Genomic DNA, 20,011 nt, shown 5'->3' on the forward strand with positions numbered 1-20,011 from the left:
ACTGCTAACTGGTAAGCAGATACTTTTAAAACAAAAGTGTCGGGTTCGAAAAGTTGGTTCTTTATAGAACAGAGAAATATTCAATATCTTTGTACACAAAGTGTTATCGATATTGTGGAGATGAAGTTTGAAGTTTGCGCGTTAAGGGTATTCTTTAGAAAAGCCTAGGTTTTCTTTCACGAATACAACATTATTTCTGATTATGCCATAATTGACTTAAGCGTATTTTTAGTTCTTTTTTCGAGCGTTATTGTCGTCTGATTACGGGGTCTGTTTTCCGTATCTTCTTCTCTGTTTCGCTCCATCCTGAATATGTTCTTCTACAAGTTCCGTTTTCATATCTTTCTTTACGACACTCATTCACAGTAGTTTCGGTCTGTTCTACAGACGAATAAAGGACTATCCATCCAAGATGAATATTTTTCGTTCTAATATTGTTTGTAGCCTAATATTACGATGCGCCATAAATAATAAATTCTGTGGCCATTTGTGAAACCCGTGCCCGTGTTGACGCGGAGACGTGGTTATTTTAGTACCGTGGACATGATTTTAATAGAATATATCGGTTTTTCTGATTAGAGATAATTTCAATACTCAACACTGTTTATTTGTGTTAGTAGAAAATGATGCTTAAATCTGGCAAGAATCAAAGCTCTTATTATTTTTACAGCCATTGGAAAATATATAAAATGTATGACCACTGGTAGCAATTTGTAATTTTGCAGTATAGTTATATTAGGTGCTGCCATTAGTGTAAGCAGTTTAAGTTGATCTGTCTCCACAAAGTAGCAAGCAATAGGAAGCTATAAGAAAAGCACAATTTGCTTCAGTTGACAAACAACGACAGAAGACATCCGCACTTGTCATGCGGTTGCGTATTGTTCAATGCCAGTTTTGAGAGTGGTACGCTTATATGGTATGTATTGTATGCAAAGCTCGAATAAGATAAAATGTTGAGTGATTTGCAAAATGCTGGATGTAATTGGTTTTTCAGCTACGAACGAGCTCGTTTTGGGGCTACGAAACCCACTCTTGACAAGTCAGATTTATTTTTACTATTCAATATTTAATATCGTGTCTAAGTACAAAAAATATTGCTCTATCAATTAGAATTTGAAGATGATAATATAAACGAAACAGCATATATATGGCAAATGCTAAAATCTACTTTAGCCCATATTTTGCAACTACGCGCTCTCTGTGTGAAAGTCTCCAATGAAAGGGGGAGCGAGAGTCTATTGTTTTAAACAAGAGAACGCAGAGGAAATTGCGACTGATTGATTTAAGTAATGAAGAACGATATTCTGAACGAGTTAATATAAAGATTTTCAGTCAAACATTTGATAAAAAAAAGATCTAATATAAGTGTTAAACTTTTTGGGGGACTTAGAAAATTATGGTGCTTAAGGTGTATTCAAAAATTCTGAAGATACACAAAATCCGTCAATAGATTTTGGACTCCTTAAACATGTTCCCATACTCAATGTCAATCCAGTGGTTCTTAACATCATATAAGTCCCCTGCATCCCCATACTTTCCAAACTGGACAACAGACTTTCAATTGTTTGTATTGGACAAGACGGGTTTGTGTGTGCACTTGTAAATCTTCATATTTGTTCAGAACCCTTCTATAGAATTTCTGGTCCTCCCCTTCGTTTTCTTTTAAGTATGAATTCTTCAACTTTATAACATGACAGTAATATTTATGTAGATACAGCAATATATGATCTACAGTATAAGGAACAAATTCTTTTAAAATTACATTTAAAGCATCCTTATTCTTTTAGAATTTTCTTTGCCATAGGATCCACTTTCTAGAACCACGACATATAAGTTTGGTCTATATCCAAGTGACCAGATAATTCTTTGATTATATACCAGTTCTTTGGTAGGCATTTATTAAACCTTAACATGTTTCTAAGCCTAGCGGTTTCAACACCTCCGATCGATCAGTCTATAACTGTAAGTCAGCCAGTCAGTCCATCAGTCAGATTAGTCACTGAGATCTTCTAGCTTGAGATACCTCTTTATATATACACTACCTCTTCAATGATCCACTTCATCCGATGACTCCCCACTCTCCGAGTTTCCCGGGCAGTCGATGTTCAATTGTTTGTATTGACAGACCAACACAAATACTCCCCCGTTTATTACTCTAGAGTCCACAAACAAATATTTGACGTACCCAGTTTCATGGAGCACTTTCAATACGAAGTTTTTGACGAAATTTCGTTTGTGAAAACTTTTGAAAATCATTCCGATATTCCGACTTTGTTTGCTTGTCATACTAGTACATTGGTTTGCAAAGCTTGAGAGTTTGTTTCTTTGCTTGAACTAGCTTATATCATATATGATACTTTAATCTTGTGGAACTATTTCTTAGATACGCCCAATCAAGATATAAACAGATTTGTTTTTCAATCTATTACTATGTGAGATATTATAAACATGTGATCAAACTTATCTATCTTTATTAATTTGTTTATGAATTAGGCTCACGTCTAGGATAGTCTTTGTGATTAAATCCAAAATATTGTAATTATCTTTATTATCAGCTTTATCTAAAATGTATTGTGTTTAATTGATTTACGTGAAATATAAAATCTTAGTAGCCAGTTGCATCAGAATTAAATAAAATTACCAATTAATATGATGACGCTTAGGCTCTACTTTTGTCATTATGAGGTTATTTCAGGACTTTTGTCAGGTAGTTTGTACACTTCGTTGGAGGCCGTCTACATTCGGTGTGTTGTTCCGTAGTCTCCACTTGAGAACCTTTTGGCCTCATTGACTACATATTTCACTTGTCATTTCTCACTTCGTTGTCCTTATCCACTGAGCTTTGTGTTGGTTTACAAGTAGGTGTAATTCATAATTATTACACAACACCTTCACTTACGCTACATATGTACTTATATCCTGCCTTTGAGTTATGACGGAAAAAGGTTTGGAGTACATAATTATTGCGAAGAAAACTGAAGTATTACATACTGTTTCACACGTTTTCATTCAAGTACCGAAAACCGAGAATATACGCGTGACCAAAACCGCTTGTGAAAACTGCTGTAAAATAGATTTATTTAAACCTATTCCAAACTCAATCTCAGTAAAGTATGTCGGATCTATGAATGGATTGTATGAAGTTCAGCGTTTCCAGCTCGCGATATTGGTGCAGACGCAATCTAAAATAAGGCCCTCCATAAATTGATCTCACTATTTCTGTCCCTATATTTCTATTTTAATATTATATTTACGAAACGGGAAGTAGATCAGTGCTTTGTCAAAAATATATTTTTCAAAGCAACCAGGGGGTTGCACATTAGGTATGAGATGTCTTGACAACCCTTTCAGTTATGCTTACTAAGTTTAGGAGACTACTGAAAACAGATCAAAAATCATATGAGTCAAGACATTTACAATAATTAATTCAATATATTTTATCAACAATTATTCAATGCTTGTCAATCTGTATTCATTTTACGAATACAGGGGTTTGTTTTGTATTGGTAGGTACGAGTTTCCCTTTACAATTTGTTGTATGACAACTAATTTGTCATAGGTCGTCGGTCCCGAAGTCCTTTGGTGCTCTCTACAATAACGTTGTTATCTTATGTAGGTATTTGCTGGTGACTGATTGATATGAATACAATGAATTGGTTTGTGATTTAATTATTAAATAGGTTGTTTTTACTGGTAAGAAAGTAATGATTTGTGTACTTGTTTTTATTTTTACCTTTAATGACATGAAGTGATTATGTTTTCAGGTGGTGTAAGTGTGTGCGGGAGGAGCGGCGGTATGCGCGTGGTGTTGGCAGCGCTGACGGCGCTGGCGGCGCGCGCGCTGGCCGGGCCGCACGAGCACCGCGCGCGCCACCACGCGCCCGAGCACCCGCCGCACTTCCCCGCGCCGGCCCCGCCGCAGCCCTACCGCGGACACGGCGAGGCCGTCCGATACAACCCCGAACTAGACACCATTCTACCCCGACTTCAAGATCACGAGACTTCCTCCAAGCGCGCCAAGTTTGAAGACGCGGAGACATCTTCCAAACGAGCCAAGTATGATGAGAGGTTCTACTCGAACCATGAGCGAGCTGAAGAGGAGCCCATGATGGCTGACGAGCCTCAGCTGGGTCCTGAGGACGAGGACCCGCTCGTCGTCCGCACTAGAAAGGGAAGGGTCAGGGGCATTACTCTGACCGCCGCGACCGGCAAGAAAGTCGACGCGTGGTTCGGCATCCCTTACGCTCAAAAACCTGTAGGTGACTTGAGATTTAGACACCCCAGACCAGCGGAAAGTTGGGGTGATGAAATACTGAATACTACGACACTGCCACACTCATGCGTCCAAATTATAGATACTGTGTTCGGTGATTTCCCTGGAGCGATGATGTGGAATCCCAACACAGATATGCAGGAAGACTGTCTCTTTATTAACATAGTGACGCCAAGACCACGACCCAAAAACGCAGCTGTTATGCTTTGGGTCTTCGGTGGTGGATTTTACTCAGGAACGGCTACTTTAGATGTTTATGATCCGAAAATTCTTGTGTCAGAAGAGAAAGTTGTTTACGTTTCAATGCAATATAGAGTAGCGTCTCTTGGTTTTCTATTCTTTGATACTCCCGACGTTCCAGGCAATGCCGGTCTTTTTGATCAGCTTATGGCATTGCAATGGGTAAAAGATAACATAGCTTACTTCGGAGGAAATCCCCATAACATAACTTTATTCGGTGAGTCGGCTGGGGCAGTATCAGTATCTTTACATCTATTGTCCCCTCTGTCAAGGAACTTGTTTTCTCAAGCGATAATGCAATCAGGAGCGGCTACCGCACCTTGGGCTATTATATCAAGAGAGGAAAGTATTTTGAGAGGAATTCGTTTAGCCGAAGCTGTTCACTGTCCGCATTCTAGAACAGATATGGGGCCGATGATCGAGTGCCTGAGGAAGAAGAGTCCTGATGAACTAGTCAACAACGAGTGGGGCACTCTCGGCATTTGTGAATTTCCTTTCGTCCCGATAATAGACGGTTCATTCTTAGACGAGTTACCTGTTAGATCCTTAGTTCACCAGAACTTTAAGAAGACCAATATTTTGATGGGATCAAACACAGAGGAGGGTTATTACTTTATACTTTATTACTTAACTGAATTGTTCCCCAAAGAGGAGAATGTTGGAATTAGTAGGGAGCAGTACTTGCAGGCAGTGAGGGAATTGAACCCCTATGTGAATGACGCTGGACGACAAGCTATTGTTTTCGAGTACACTGACTGGTTGAATCCCGAAGACCCTATAAAGAATCGAAATGCTCTGGATAAAATGGTGGGTGATTACCACTTTACGTGTGGAGTGAACGAATTTGCGCATCGTTATGCAGAGACTGGAAACAATGTTTTCACATATTATTACAAGCATCGGAGCAAGAACAACCCCTGGCCCTCGTGGACAGGAGTGATGCACGCTGACGAAATCAATTACGTATTCGGAGAACCCTTGAACCCAGGGAAGAATTATTCTCCCGAGGAAGTGGAATTTAGTAAGCGACTAATGAGATATTGGGCGAACTTCGCGAGAAGCGGGTAAGAAATATTATTTATAATTGTCATTTAATCTAATGTAATTAAATATCATTGATTAGGCTTATTGTCTACTTAGTATCTAGTCTTATTTTGATCAATCACTTTGATTGGTGTTTAATCAGTAAATTGCATCTTTGTTTAATTCATCTTTTCCGGAGATTATTTGATAACATAATGTTTGACTGTACGTGCTTGAATTTCAGAAACCCATCTATAAACCCGAGTGGAGACTCAACGAAGATCAATTGGCCGGTGCACACGGCGTCCGGGCGTGAATACCTGTCCTTAGCAGTCAACTCCAGCTCCATAGGCCACGGGCTGAGGGTCAAGGAGTGCGCCTTCTGGCAGAAGTACTTGCCACAGTTGATGGCTGCCACCAGTAAGATTTTTTCTTAAATTCCTTACCAAGAATCTATAAAACACATTGCACGGAAATATAGGGTAGAGATTGCAGACAAAAATTAAGGAAGAAAATAAGCGTAAAAGTGTATCGTTTATGGAACATCTTTAGCTCTAAATCTGCAGCTTTAGATGTAGAATCGAGATAACAACAATTATACCTTATTTATTATACGCAAACAAATTAAGATCCCTAATCGATCTAGAATTAGTAAGACATATCAGTAGGTGATTAAAATGATGATGATCAGGATGTAGGTAATTAAAACGTCTCATCGCATGTACCTATCGCATGCACCGATCGGTTCAATTTTCCCGTTACTTGTTTCAATATTATCGTTTATTACATAACACAATTACTACGTTTACGTATTATATTAGCTAGATATATAGATTCACATCATTCATATTTTTTTGGGTTCCGATAAAAATACCCGAGTAAATGATGTTCTGCTTACTTCAATTCCGTATTTTTGAAATGTTATCATACTCATCATCCATTTTCCAGCCCTTATCCCAATTTTATTTGTTTCTCCTTCCATACTCTTTATCTGCTGTCATCTCACAAGTAACATTATTTCTAATAGTAGGGGAGGCCTAGAAGGGATTTCGGGATTTACTCAAGCGCGGCAGATTAGTATATAGGGAGGTACCTATTACCCCATTTAACACCTCCACCAAATATAAGCCCTGTATATGCAGCCGCGCGTCTAGAATAAAGGATCAGATTAGTAAAAAAAAAATTATCATCTGACTAAATTAAGTGTATATTCCACTAATCTGACAATTTGCGATTGACTATAAGAAGTAGGAAGGTTACAAACTTGTAAAAAAAAAACGTCATCTTGACTTTCTCGAGCGCGGCTATTTTTTTTTTATTTTGAAGGGAGTAATTCAACGTTCACGAAAAATATAAAATCTGACGATTCCCGTAAGCCGAAGTAAGGAAAATTAATCGATAAAGTTTAAAGCGTGCAGCTACGTGATGCCGGTATTCTCCTCCCAAGTTTCTATTCCTCTCTCTCTTTTTTCAATTCAATTCATTTGCAATAAGTGTTAGTACATTTTGGGTCTTAAATAATCTACACTAATATTATAAAGCTGAAGAGTTTTTTTGTTTGAACTCGCTAATCTCAGGAAGTTACTGGTCATGGTATGCAGATATATTGTTTTTAACGAAGACGATTCATTTTATTGGATACTTTTGTTAAATACGTGTGCCTTCCAGTTGCATTGTTTGTCTATCGTGATACCGAGAAATGCCGTTTCGTATACTTCGCCTTTTTTATACAGGTCGTGGTGGCCTAGTCATCCGGTTAACATTGGCTCTACTCTGCATAACGTGGTTCACAAAGTACGCGCGTAGTGTCGCTTCATCAATGAAAGCAACTGCTATCTCTATCTGTTCTGCAAGAGTGGCAACGCGCAACTCTACTGGATGGTTTTAAACTAATAAATTAAGTCAAAATACGTATTTATTTTTGTATGAAAATAGCTGGGAAAAATGCTGGGCAGATTATTTAGATTTTAGATTTATCTATGGGTATTAAATTGAATGAAATTAGTTTTTGTAAGATTTACGCGTAGATTATTTCCGTCAAGCCATGTTATTATAAATTCTATTGTATTGTTTATGACACATGTCATTATAATTAAATGTAATTATTATAGAAATGTATGTAATGTATGAGCAGATTGATACACTCCGCTAATGGCAATGTCATATATATCATTGTATGTGCCTTCTTATCGAGAACAACCTTTATTATAACAGCTTTGTTGAAATGTTTGTCCGTTCTGAGATATAGATCAAAAAGTGTGTAAAAGTTGATAGTACTTAGAAGACATACTCGTAGTAGCACTTAGATATTCCTTTAAAAACTTGAGATATCAATGGATTATTTAGTTTTAACTTTTACACATTTTTTTATCTATATCTCAGGACGGGCAAACGTCAACAAAGCTGTCATATTAAAGGTTGTTTTAGATAAAAAGGCCTATACAATGATATGTATGACATTGCTATTGGTGGAGTGTACGAGGTTCCGTATATTTGTGTCCATTGTCCTTTATGTTTTTCATACTTATTTGCTTAGAAATAAAAGTTTTGTACTTCAAAGAATAAGTACATACTGGTTTATTTACTTGCAATTTTTTCAGTTCTTCAATTTGTTAAAAGGTTTGCAAAAAAACTTTCCATTGTCAGATTAAGCGAATTCCTCCAGATAATCGTCAGATTATAAGATGATTACGTTAAGGGTACATAAATGAACCATATATATCTTAATCTGACGCGCTCGAGTATTTCAAAATGGCGATTTTTTTTTGCAATTTCAAGTAATGGCCACGAGTTTAGGTCACGTCTAAATCGTCAGATTATTGCATAAGAGCCTTCGTTTTGGTTCACTTAACACCCCTTTTGATAATCTGACGCGCTCGATAAAATTATTTTTTTTCCCATTTTTAACCCTTACCTACTACCACCCCCACCATGGAAACAGTCAGATTAATATACGTATGTTTTCAAAATAACGTAGGACGTGCATGCTATTAATATCTGACGCGCTCGAGTATGTCCATGCAACTGTTTTTTTTTACATTTTTGAAAGTTTATAGCCGCTCCACCCACCGATGAAAGTGTGTGTATGTCAGGACATTTTTTTCTTCTTATCATCTAAGCTTCGCAATCTAATAGGTCTCATTGACGCTCGAGTCACTCCCGATTTAGCACTCTCGCCTCCCCTACTATAACCATGTCGACTTTCACACAATCCATCCATCTTTTCTTCAGTCCTCTTCTTCCACTATATCCGTCCACGTTCATGCCCATAACCTTCCTTAAAACGTAACTCTCATTCCTCCGCATCATATGCCCATACCATGCCAGTCGATTTTCATTTTTTTGGAATGTACACATAAATATTGTAACACTGGGCAATCAGTTTTGCTTGTACCTTCTTGTATTCAGATCATTGTCATATTTTGAAAGCCTATCCTTAGGATTAGATAATAGCAAAATAACTGTAAAGTATGTGTAAGATAACGTAATAACTGTTAATACTCTTGTCAAAGATTGTTGTCAGCACACGCGTGCCCAGCGTGCTGAGGATGGGTAAATCCCTACCAGCTTGAGGAACGCCTTTGTCCAGTATTGGAAGTTCTTCAGCTGTGTTGATCTTACTGTTTTCTTCTAATGCGTGTGCATTATTATTTATTATTAAAAATATACCGTAAATTATTTTTAAGTAAACTAAATATATTTACTTAACGGGCGTCGAAAAATTGGTCCTCATCGCTGCCACGCGACAGTGTACGCAATAGGCTGGCGGCATTGCCATATTAAATGGCAATGTTTGTACGCTGGGCGAAATAAAAGCCATGTCTTGTGGCAGCCCAGACTGCCAGTCCAGACCACTAGAAGTGTCAACAAGGCGCTTAGAAATTTCCTTAGCAAAGATGTGAGCACCCTCGGCCTGAGTGTTTCAAGCCCAAACGGCCGAGATAATTCTTTTAATTGGTCTTCTTCAATTACAGATAAGCCAGAACCTCCGAAGAATTGCACAAACAGCGCAGCGCCCGTCAAGGTCCCGTACGAAATCTTCGGCGTGGGCGTCGTGATAGCTACGGGCTTAGCCAAGACAACGTGGTTCAAGTACATCATATGAGTTCATTATGTGGTCTAAGAGCCTCTTCGATTTATTTGCTTCGTCTAAATCTTCTTTGGTAACAAGATTTTGCACGAGATTGGCTAGATTTTACGCTGCTCAAATATTGTTGAAAAATATTTTTTCATTGTTAGCTTTAGTTTCAAATAATTTGATAGATGTTATTAGGTTTTGACCTGATTCACTAAATAAAGCTGATGCAAGAGTATGTTTTTGCCAAGTAATGGCGCTTCAAGGCAATTCTTCTTTTTCTAAGTAGGCTAAAAGTAATCGATTCATGCATCAATGCAACTTGATACGACAATTTGATTAATATAATTGTGATTAATTTCGCATTGTTTATTGGCTTTGTTTTATTTAAAGATTAAATATCTGTTTGCCCGACTTTATCAATGATACAATTTAAGATTGAAAATAATGATAGGTGGCTTAAATTTCTAATAATGAGACTATTGATTGATGCGATATCGAAGTTGTGAAATAATGAAAAATTGAAATTACAAGACAATACAAATACATAGTTTGGATGAATAATCAAAATCTTGTTAGCAAAGAAGCAATTAATTCGTGTATAATATTATATGTTGCCGCCAAAGAATCTCTGGAATATTTTCTTATCAAGTTATTTTTATAATGTAGAATATTTTAGTTGTAAGCCACCTCGAGTGTTGAATTGCTGAGTCCATTAATATTCGTCTAGATATCTGTTAAGTTCAATAGTTAAACGTTAGCGATGTAACGTATTGTTTAAATTTTAATGTTATATTTTAAAGGGAGTGATTTCTCCAACTACATATCACTTGTTAATAACAAATTATAGATTACTGGTAGTCGTAATTTCGTCATAGTATAAGTACCTATCTACATATCTTCTGTAGGTTAAAGAACTTCTGCCATGTGGTGAGACGTCAACGTGAGTGTCAACTTTGTCTTGTAACGCTAAGAGGCAAGTTATTTGAGTCTGTGGGGTGTTTCAGAGTTCTAAGAAGGCGTAGATATGACAAAAATGATTAAAAATGTTAGCTTTAAATCGCCTCTAACGCAATACATATCACGCAAGGCATAGAAAAATTTAAGTTCATTATAGCCTTAGATAGTAAGTTTAATATAAGCTAGATCATTTCACAACTCTGTAGCGGACCAATATTAGAAAGTTGTGCGTGTTATTATGGTTCGATGTAATCAGTCGGTGGGAATAAAGTGGATCGTTAACACACAATTATACAAACAAGAAAACAATCATGATATTTATGAACACAAACGCAAAAGAAACTATAGATACAAAATTGAATAAGACTAAAATTCATAGTAATGTTACAATATAATAAACTAATGGAAGCCACAGTATCAGACATGAGACGACATCCAAAGGAAAGGAAGATGTACAGAAAGTAGTATACTGAATGTATTAGAGAATACAAAACTTAGTACATTACGTTTAGGGTCGATACATCTAGTTTAGAGAACGTAGTGCCAGCGGTTCAGCTTTCAAATATTGGTGGACGATAGGTGAATCTTTACAATTCGAGATTTAAGATAAAATATTACTAGTAAAATACTGTAAGTTTTCTCGCGACAGCCGACTAGACAATCGAATACTTCATTGATGTAAATAAATGAATGTTAGTATTATGTAGGGACTCGTGACGCCCTTAGTACTTTTTTAAAGGGCAGGTCAGACGGGTGCCTATATCGTATTTATCGAAAAAATATTAACCTGTTGTGAAGGACGATACCTATGAGATATAGAAGCTAAATGTAATTTTTACGTAGTATTTTGAGCTTCTGTTGTATTATTTACATATAGGCTACGTGATCGTACTTGGATGGAAGGTGTCTTTATTCGCTACGTTAGTTAATGTATAGTAACAATTCATGTTCTAGTTCCACGTTCGATGTTTCACTGATTACGCTTATTTTAGATCTGCGTATATAAACCTATAGAGTGCCTCTTATTCACTTTTATATATATTGATACATAGGTGATACTGGTAGTTGTAGTTCGCGTTATTTCTCAATGCACTGTATATTTGTTTTTATATTTCTTGTTCAGACAGACGCGTAGTGCCAAATGAGAATGAGGAATCTGAAAAGGGTGTATAGAATTGAATTTCGCTACACAGATATTTTAAATGTGCTTCATAAGAAATGTATTTTCAAATATTCGAAACGAAAGATAAATTATAAAATAACATGATTTGTTCAAAATTAATGCTTTTCAAATTGGCAGGGGTTATTTTGAGGTTTTCTTTTGAGAATAACTTTATGATCGTGTTTCAAGTCTCTGTCACGCCGTGCAAATATGATATTACGTATATGTTAGGTAACTATTTTGAAAGTTGAGAAAAAATATACTTATTCAAAATACAACCTCAAAATACCCCAATACTTTTGAAACACTACACAATATTGCTATGACAATAAAATATTTAACGCAAAATTATTTTTTACTATAAAATTTGTAATATTCCAATCCTTTTCCTAACTGATCTTAGATTATCCTAAATGTATGGAGTGAATTTTACAAAATACATGCCAACTTTGACACGGATTTTTTTTTTTAACTTATCTCTGTGTATTTTTTTAAATATAAATTATTATGTTACATCAAAAATTAAAAAAATCTTACTCTTAAGTATAAGATTAGTTTTTTATCTATTTCTTGTGTTTTGTAAAATTCAAAAAATAATCGTAAAAATTCCGTTGCTCCCAACACCGATACTTCGCTTGGCTATAATGTTAAATGTATAATAAAATAATAAATCAATGTATTAAGAATGGCCTAAAACCGAAGGTACGACTATAAGGCCTACGAGATATTTCTGTACTATTATTTTACATTCAAAATTTATCTTTTTTCGATTCTAATAGCGATTCCAGTAAGTTAAATAATATTAGTGCTATGATTGCATAATTGAATGTTTGCAAAGTTTGTGTTTCATTATAAAAATAAATGCTTGTATATAAAGTTTCGTTTTTATTTCTCCTTTGTTCCAATACTTTGAGAAATTAGTGCAAATGGTCAACGGGATACAAGTTTTTGGGCTGTCATCAAACAATGAATTATTCTTTCTAATTGGTCCAGCACTTCCTGAGATTAGCAAGTTGAAATAAAAGAAACAAATATTATAGCTAATATTATTTGTACGGATGTAGAACAGATAAAAGAAAAACGCAGGTAATTAAAAACAATAAAATATAATTATGTAAGAACATTTCATACACTTGCGATAAACATACCTAGTATTCATCTATTTATCTACAATATTACTTTGTAGTTAATAATTTAGTATAGATAATATATTTATATCTAAGAAGATATCACAGTCTAGCCAGATGTTCTGTTAAGATGTCCATCAGAATGATCTCCAGGAGCTCGTTAATTTCAGCCTGAAACAGAATAAACAATTTTAAAATGTGAAATTCAGAAAGATAACTCTTTTTATATACAGTTATTATTGTATACTTTAACAGCGCTTTCACACTAACGCCTGGCAAAAAACCAGTCGAGCAGTTTCAGGTGTCGCTCGTATCAGTATTCATTTGTTTGTTATGAAACAAAGTTTTGAGCGGGAAATACGTTAGTGTGAAAGGGCTTTTGCCAGTTAAGTAGATGTTATGTGTATAAAGAACATATAATATGTCATAGAAAATCGATCTACGAGAAGGGGGAGAAAGGGAAAAAGGGGGAGAAGGAAGAGTAGGATTTTTCAACTTTAACTCTAAGTTATAACTTACGTTAAAAGCTTTGATGGTGTTTGGTATCGTTGATTCTATATATCTGTTCACTTTGCAAGAGTAATTTTTGCCTTGAATGACTAATTTCACGTTTGACTGGAAGAGAATAAATAAAAGACATTAGAATTATACATGAGTTGCATGTTATGTATAGGGACTATATCATCTAATGGTATGAGCCCTTGCATACTGCAGACTTAACAGTCGGCTGATGGTTGGCCTAATAGTTGGTTGAAAGTTTATTTCGAAAATAAACTTCGAATAATAAGAATCTTTTAAATAAGATTTCGTGAATTTAATCCGACTTAGTCGGTTTGATACCAGCCGGACACCTGATCGTTGTAATTTCCACATTGCTATCATCTTCATACTGATTTATGAATCCGATTAACTATCGGTTCACAAAATCTTAATCTTAAAGAAATACGTTATTATATAATTTTTAAGAAGAAGGATGTTTAACTTACGTGAATGCCTCCTAAACTGAAATTAACTCTCACTCGGCGGACAGTTATTCCTGAGAAAATACCGAGGCTAAACCGGACTTGTCCTGCGATGCGGACATTTTTGATTTGAACCCTGGATAAAGATAAATAAATTATGGTTAAATTTTCGAGTTTCTTTTCTTCACTTTCTGGACTAGTATAACATTTTCAGGACTAGATAGTAAGAAAATAAAATTTATTACATATTTCATAACTGTATGAAATATGTAATAAATTTTATTTTCTTTTAAAAAGAGTGTTCATGGAGTTTCTTGCCGGTTCTTCTCCATGACACCAACTCTTTGGAACCGTGCACCTAACTTTGACGTTTCGAAAGAGCTTTCATAGGCCTATTTGAAATAAAAATTTTGAGTTTGAGTTTATCATAGTTCGGTTAAATCGGTTCAGTCGCGTTGGCTAGGAATATAAAGTTGCTTTTTCATCAAAAAATAATTAAGTATTAAGATTCCTTACTTCCCCGAAGCTTTGACGTCTAGTTTTGTTCCAAATACAGTGGTTTCAATAGATGCGGCACCTGAAATAATTAAGATAAATATTTCCCTGTCTTATTAAAGAATTTACAGAATCTATACTAATATGATAAAGCGGAGGAGCATGTTTGTTTAATCCTAACTAATATTATGAATGTGAAAGTAACTCTGTCTGTCTTTCTGTCTGTCTGTCGTTTCTTCACGCCTAAACTAGATGGGGCAGTAGAAACTTGAACCAAATACAAGAATATAGGAAATTTTGTCATGATCAATTGAGGTTAATTGATTTTCCTCATGATTTTTTAAAGTGTGCGGACAAAAAGTGTTGTAACCAAAATCATAAACATTTACTGGATGAAATGTATTCTGATATAGTGAACGCCCTCCGCAAATCTGCGAAGGCTACATATCGGGGAAATAGGCAACACAGGCGTAAGTGTGTTATAGGGTGGAACAGGCATGTGAGTGAAGCTCACGGGAAGGCCAAGCTTATGTTCCAGGATTGGGTTAATCATGGCAAACCGAAGACTGGCTTAGTATATGATGCTATGTATGAAAGTAGGAAGATCTTTAAATCACGCTTGAAATGGTGCCAGGATCATAAAGAGCAAATAAAAATGGATAGGTTAGCAACACTGTGTAGGAATAAAAATTTCTCTGGCTTTTGGAAAGAAACCGGAAAATTAAACTACAAGCCTGGCCTTCCCGTGAGTGTTGAGGGCTGTTCGGAACCTAAAGGCATAGCGAATATATTTAAGGAACAGTTCTTTGTAAGATCGCCACTGGGTCCGTCGGTATCGATGCTCAATACTGGATCCCAGGGTTTGGGGATTAACCTAAAGATTTCAGCAAAAGTTGTGACTCGAGCTATCCAAGAAATGAGAAGAGGAAAGTCTCCAGGCCATGATGGTCTTAGTATTGAGCATCTGCAACACGCTGGACCGCACATAGCACGAGTACTAGCGATGTTTTACTCATTATGTATTAGCCACTCTTACTTGCCGGAACAGTTAATGAAATCAATTGTAATACCCATTGTGAAAAACAAAACCGGAAACATGTCAAGCAAAACCAATTACAGACCAATATCATTAGCGACTGTGGTGGCTAAGGTGCTCGATAGTGTGCTTGATGCACAATTGGCTGAATCCATAGTTTTATACGACAATCAATTTGGTTTTAGATCTCAGCTGTCGACGGATAGTGCCATATTGTGCATGAAGCATACTATTAGATACTATACTCACAGAGGCACACCAGTGTATGCCTGTTTCCTCGATTTGAGCAAAGCCTTTGACTTGGTCTGTTACGATATTCTGTGGAAAAAGTTACAAGAAGTAGGGGTACAGCCTGAATTGGTGAATATACTGAAGTTCTGGTATAGTAATCAGACGAATAATGTGCGCTGGGCGAACACTCTCTCAGATCCATATAAATTGGAATGTGGCGTGAGACAAGGTGGCTTGAGTTCCCCCCGTCTTTTTAATCTATACATCAATGCCCTAATCGAGGAGCTCAGCAGCTGCCAGGTCGGTTGTCGCATAGATGGAGTGAGTGTTAATAATCTGAGCTATGCTGATGACATGGTGCTGCTGAGCGCCTCGGTCTGTGGTATTAGAAAATTAATGAAAATCTGTGAAACTTATGCAGAAGGTCACGGGTTGATGTATAACGTTACCAAAAGTGAGTTTGTTGTCTTTAGAGCTGGTACTAAGTGTCCCTCTAGCGTGCCCCCTATAAAGCTGTATGGAGTTGAGTTAATGAGGGTTCGGCAGTTCAAATATCTGGGTCACCTTATAACCGAGGACCTTAAAGACGACACGGATATTGAACGTGAACGTAGGGCACTGTCCGTCAGAGCAAATATGATTGCTCGCAGATTCGCTCGATGTACAAGGGATGTCAAAATCTCTCTCTTCAGAGCCTTCTGTACATCATTTTACACCTGTAGTCTGTGGGCTGTCTATACGCAGAAGGCGTACAGTGCCCTACGGGTACAATACAATAATGCACTTAGAACGATGCTGCGATTGCCCCGCCACTGTAGTGCTTCACGTATGTTTGCAGAGGCGCGCATCGATTGCTTCTATGCTACTATGCGCAAGCGGTGCGCGTCAATGCTGAGCAGAGTGCGGGCTAGTCGTAACAGCGTTCTAAGTATGATAGCCAGTAGGCTTGACTGCCCGTACATGGGTCGATGTATTAATATTCACATGACTGTTGATACCTCGAATTATGGTTCGGGCAGGGGGCGACTAGATTAAGATTAATACTAAGTTTGTACCTCTATTACTAACACTAGATATAAGTTATTGTACTACTAAAAAAAAACAGGATCTAAGTTATCTGAAATAAATGTTTTTATTATTATTATTATAAACTACTGATCCGATTTGTGTGAAATTTGGTACAGACATAATTTGGAACCTGAGAAAGGACATGGGTTTTTATTACAAAATAAATAAAAATAAAATTTATTCCGGACATATAGCGCCATCTATTGGTCAAACCAAAAATCTGCTGGAAGTCACTATTCCACGCGAACGAAGTCGCGGGCAAAAGCTAGTAAGTAGTATATAAATAGTAGAAGTAATGTGCTAATTAGCTGTTCTTACCAACAGAGGCGACCACGTAAGGTACTTCAATATCAAAGTAGATCCGAGACGTGAGGAGGCTGAAGCTAATCTTGTGCACCACGATATCACTGAGGCCGGTGATTAGTACTTCTTGTACAAACGCTTCGCCATTGAAGATTCTAATAACATTTTTTGGTTAGAACATGAAAATATAGCAAATAGAGATGATTCAATACTGCTTTTTGGGAAATGATAATAGCAATGATGCCGAAACTGATTTTTCGGTCAACTGTGCAGATTACTACCTACTACGTCAAACTAGCCAGACAGACTTTTCAGCATAGAAAGTTGACTTGGAAAATCTGATTGTATAAAGCAACTGACAAATACCGGTTCAAATGGCACACGAAACCGCGCCAGGTTATATCGTGTTTAAATAAAACTACTTTGACGGATTTTATCGCGGTTTTAAGTGTCAGAAATCAATATACATCGTGTTTAATGGAACCGATTGGAAAATCCGAAAATCCGCTGGTTTAGAAGCGTCAGTATAGTGCACAATAATAATTTCACGTGTAGACAGGTAAGTGTTCTGTCTATATAATCTGTCACATATTCCTGACGGGACGGCAATCCAATCCTGGCAGTCCGGGGAGTGATCAGGCGAAGTTATAATTTGCTATTAACTTACACTGGAACAGGCAGAGCTTTAGAAATTCGTCTCTCGTCGATATAGAAAGGATCAAGTCCAGCATCCTTGATTGCCAAGCTAACTTCTTCAATCGCTTGCTCAAGAGAATTGCTGATAGATCGTTCATCGGTTGTATCAACTGCAAATATAAAGACAAAATAAATAAATGTGGAAAAATACGATCAAAATAAATATTCCAAAATAATTATAGAACAATTCTAATGACTACTTTTTGTACTTACTTGTGTTCACGATGTTTTCAGGAATCAACAGAGCACTAACGTCAGCTACAAGAAAACCAAAAAATATTAAAGTATTCATTTTGAGTAATTTTATTATTTAAATATTTTTTTCTCTCTGTCTAATAAAAATTTTACAAACTATTTTTTGCTAATTTATTGGGACTTGTCACTTTAAATTGCAGTAATGCAATAATATAAATTGAATGTATTTGGCTGGTATTTATATGAAATAGCAGTTTGTTTGTCTTACCCTTTGCAACGCCATTGCATAGATATAAAAGATAAACTAGTCCCTTTTGGATGTTTTTGTTTGTTGTTTACAAATTCGAGTTAAAAAGAACGACGCAATTCATGAAGTTATTGAAAATGTGTGACTTGTACAATAATACAGGTTTATAATTTACCTACTTTTTAATATGAATCCGGTTCGGATATTACAAAAGTGGTATTCGAAGCGTTGAACGCATAAAAAGTCATATTTTGAAGAGCGCGTTAAGATTTGGCACACTTTAAAATTATTTTAGTAATTATGTGAATGTTGAGATGCCTTAATTAATTATGAATTAAATTAATTTTATATGAATCATTCATTAAAAGAAAGGATATTCTGCTACATGCTATTTTGTTCTCTGTTTAAAAAGTATTAAATTCTGAAATTATGGTCGTCGTTTCAGCCGAAAAACGTTCACTGCTGGACAAAAGCTACTATCAAGGTTCGCCACTTAGCTCGGTCTTCAACAACCCACATCCATTGCTTCCCGATGCCGATGCCTTTGCCAGCGTCTGTCCATCTAGTCTAGAGGGTAGCCTGCAGCCATAAAGTAAATAACCACTAGAGAGCGCACTCGCCAATTTCTTCTAAGAACACGACTCACCACTGCGGGCGGGGGGGACGCGGCATAATCCGCGGCTACTATTGGTCAGTTCACGGTCGCTACTAAAGGATCGTACTGATCGTAGCCTTATAGTACGCGCAAAATCACTAACTTTTGGCGAGCGTCGGGGCACTGTATGCGCAGTCAAGTGGTTTTATAGTCTTTGCCTGCAGCCCACGCTGCGTTTTCCGGGTCGTCGTCACGACTCTGGAATTTTTCTGGCCCATCGGCTATCTGCATTGTGGGATTAAGAACCCCTCATAAAGCAGCCTGGAGCCTGAAAGTTGGTAATTGATACAGCCGTCGTCGGAGAGCACGTTAATGTCGGTCCTGCGCCTCATCTTTCTCCGGTCGTGTCAGATTACCGTGACATTGGGCTACGAGAGCGAAGGAGTAGTGAACCTGTGTCTGCGCAAATGCTTGTGCACCATAATATGTCCTGCGCAGTTGGCTAATTTCCTTACCTACATGTGAACAGCCGCCGTAGCCGATATTGGGCTAGGGTCCTCCTAACATTATGAAATAAATAACTTAAAAATGTAAGTATGCCAAATCACAACACAGTAACTGCGAATATTGAGCGGTTCCTTTTAGATGATTATCGCAAATAAACTAGTTTATCTTCGTTATAATTAGGTCTTCAACATGGCTTCGATGCGGTATGCAACGGTGATAAGATGCTATCAGCCCAACTTCCCGATATCGGTTAATGAGGATGCCAGTTTCTTTGTTTGGTTAATTTTTTTCTTGCATAATAATTGTTTTGACTAGAAAATTAATTTTAGGCAAAAAAAATACCAAGCCTTCTTCATCAAACTCAAGTTTCGAGTGGCTCATCGTTCATCCCAATCCTAGGAGCTGTGTGTTGTTCCACACGCTCCTCAAAGAGAGTCAGCAAACTCCAGAGGGGCCAATATCTGCCGAAGCAGCGGGATAGTTCGAAACAGTTACCACGGCTTTGGTACATAAAGAGTTTAAGAAGGAACATGACGGGTTTTAGTCTGTAAGAGTCGTTGATTTGATTGATTTGAACGTTGTGCGCACTTGTAATTAACATATTTACGAAGGACTTATTACAATTGTAAATTTATATATGTGAAAGTATTTGTAAATAAGTTGTTGGTGTGCCTAAATAAATAAATAAATATATAAGAGTCTGGGACACCCGCAGCCCACCACTGGAACGGCAGTGGCTGGCGATGTATGTAGATTATTTCACATTGAAAGTGCTCGCCGCGTCGCTGCCGGCCGCTGCCATACCGGCGTGACTCG

The 20,011-nt window shown here is 36.9% G+C and overlaps 2 protein-coding genes across 2 annotated transcripts in view; one reads left to right on the plus strand and one right to left on the minus strand.

The window, feature by feature from the left end:
• The window catches only part of LOC110381883 (acetylcholinesterase), a 48,324-nt gene extending 38,611 nt beyond the window's left edge, over nucleotides 1-9,713 (plus strand). The window contains exons 3-5 of the mRNA XM_021342345.3: nucleotides 3,765-5,577; nucleotides 5,781-5,956; nucleotides 9,511-9,713. Coding sequence (XP_021198020.2) covers nucleotides 3,797-5,577; nucleotides 5,781-5,956; nucleotides 9,511-9,641 — 2,088 coding nt within the window. The 5' untranslated portion in view covers nucleotides 3,765-3,796 and the 3' untranslated portion in view covers nucleotides 9,642-9,713. The remainder of the gene's footprint in view (nucleotides 1-3,764; nucleotides 5,578-5,780; nucleotides 5,957-9,510) is intronic.
• Nucleotides 9,714-12,891: 3,178 nt separating this feature from the next.
• On the minus strand, nucleotides 12,892-17,943 carry LOC126054950 (uncharacterized). The gene is made up of 7 exons (XM_064034975.1): nucleotides 17,865-17,943; nucleotides 17,623-17,761; nucleotides 16,971-17,110; nucleotides 14,339-14,399; nucleotides 13,847-13,958; nucleotides 13,380-13,475; nucleotides 12,892-13,031 (listed from the first exon to the last, which is right to left on the minus strand). The coding sequence occupies exons 1-7, from the start codon at nucleotides 17,941-17,943 to the stop codon at nucleotides 12,963-12,965; spliced, it is 696 nt and encodes a 231-aa protein (XP_063891045.1). The 3' UTR covers nucleotides 12,892-12,962.
• Nucleotides 17,944-20,011: the final 2,068 nt, after the last annotated feature.

The sequence above is a fragment of the Helicoverpa armigera genome, chromosome 5 (genome assembly GCF_030705265.1).
Source record: "Helicoverpa armigera isolate CAAS_96S chromosome 5, ASM3070526v1, whole genome shotgun sequence".
Lineage (NCBI taxonomy): Eukaryota > Metazoa > Arthropoda > Insecta > Lepidoptera > Noctuidae > Helicoverpa > Helicoverpa armigera.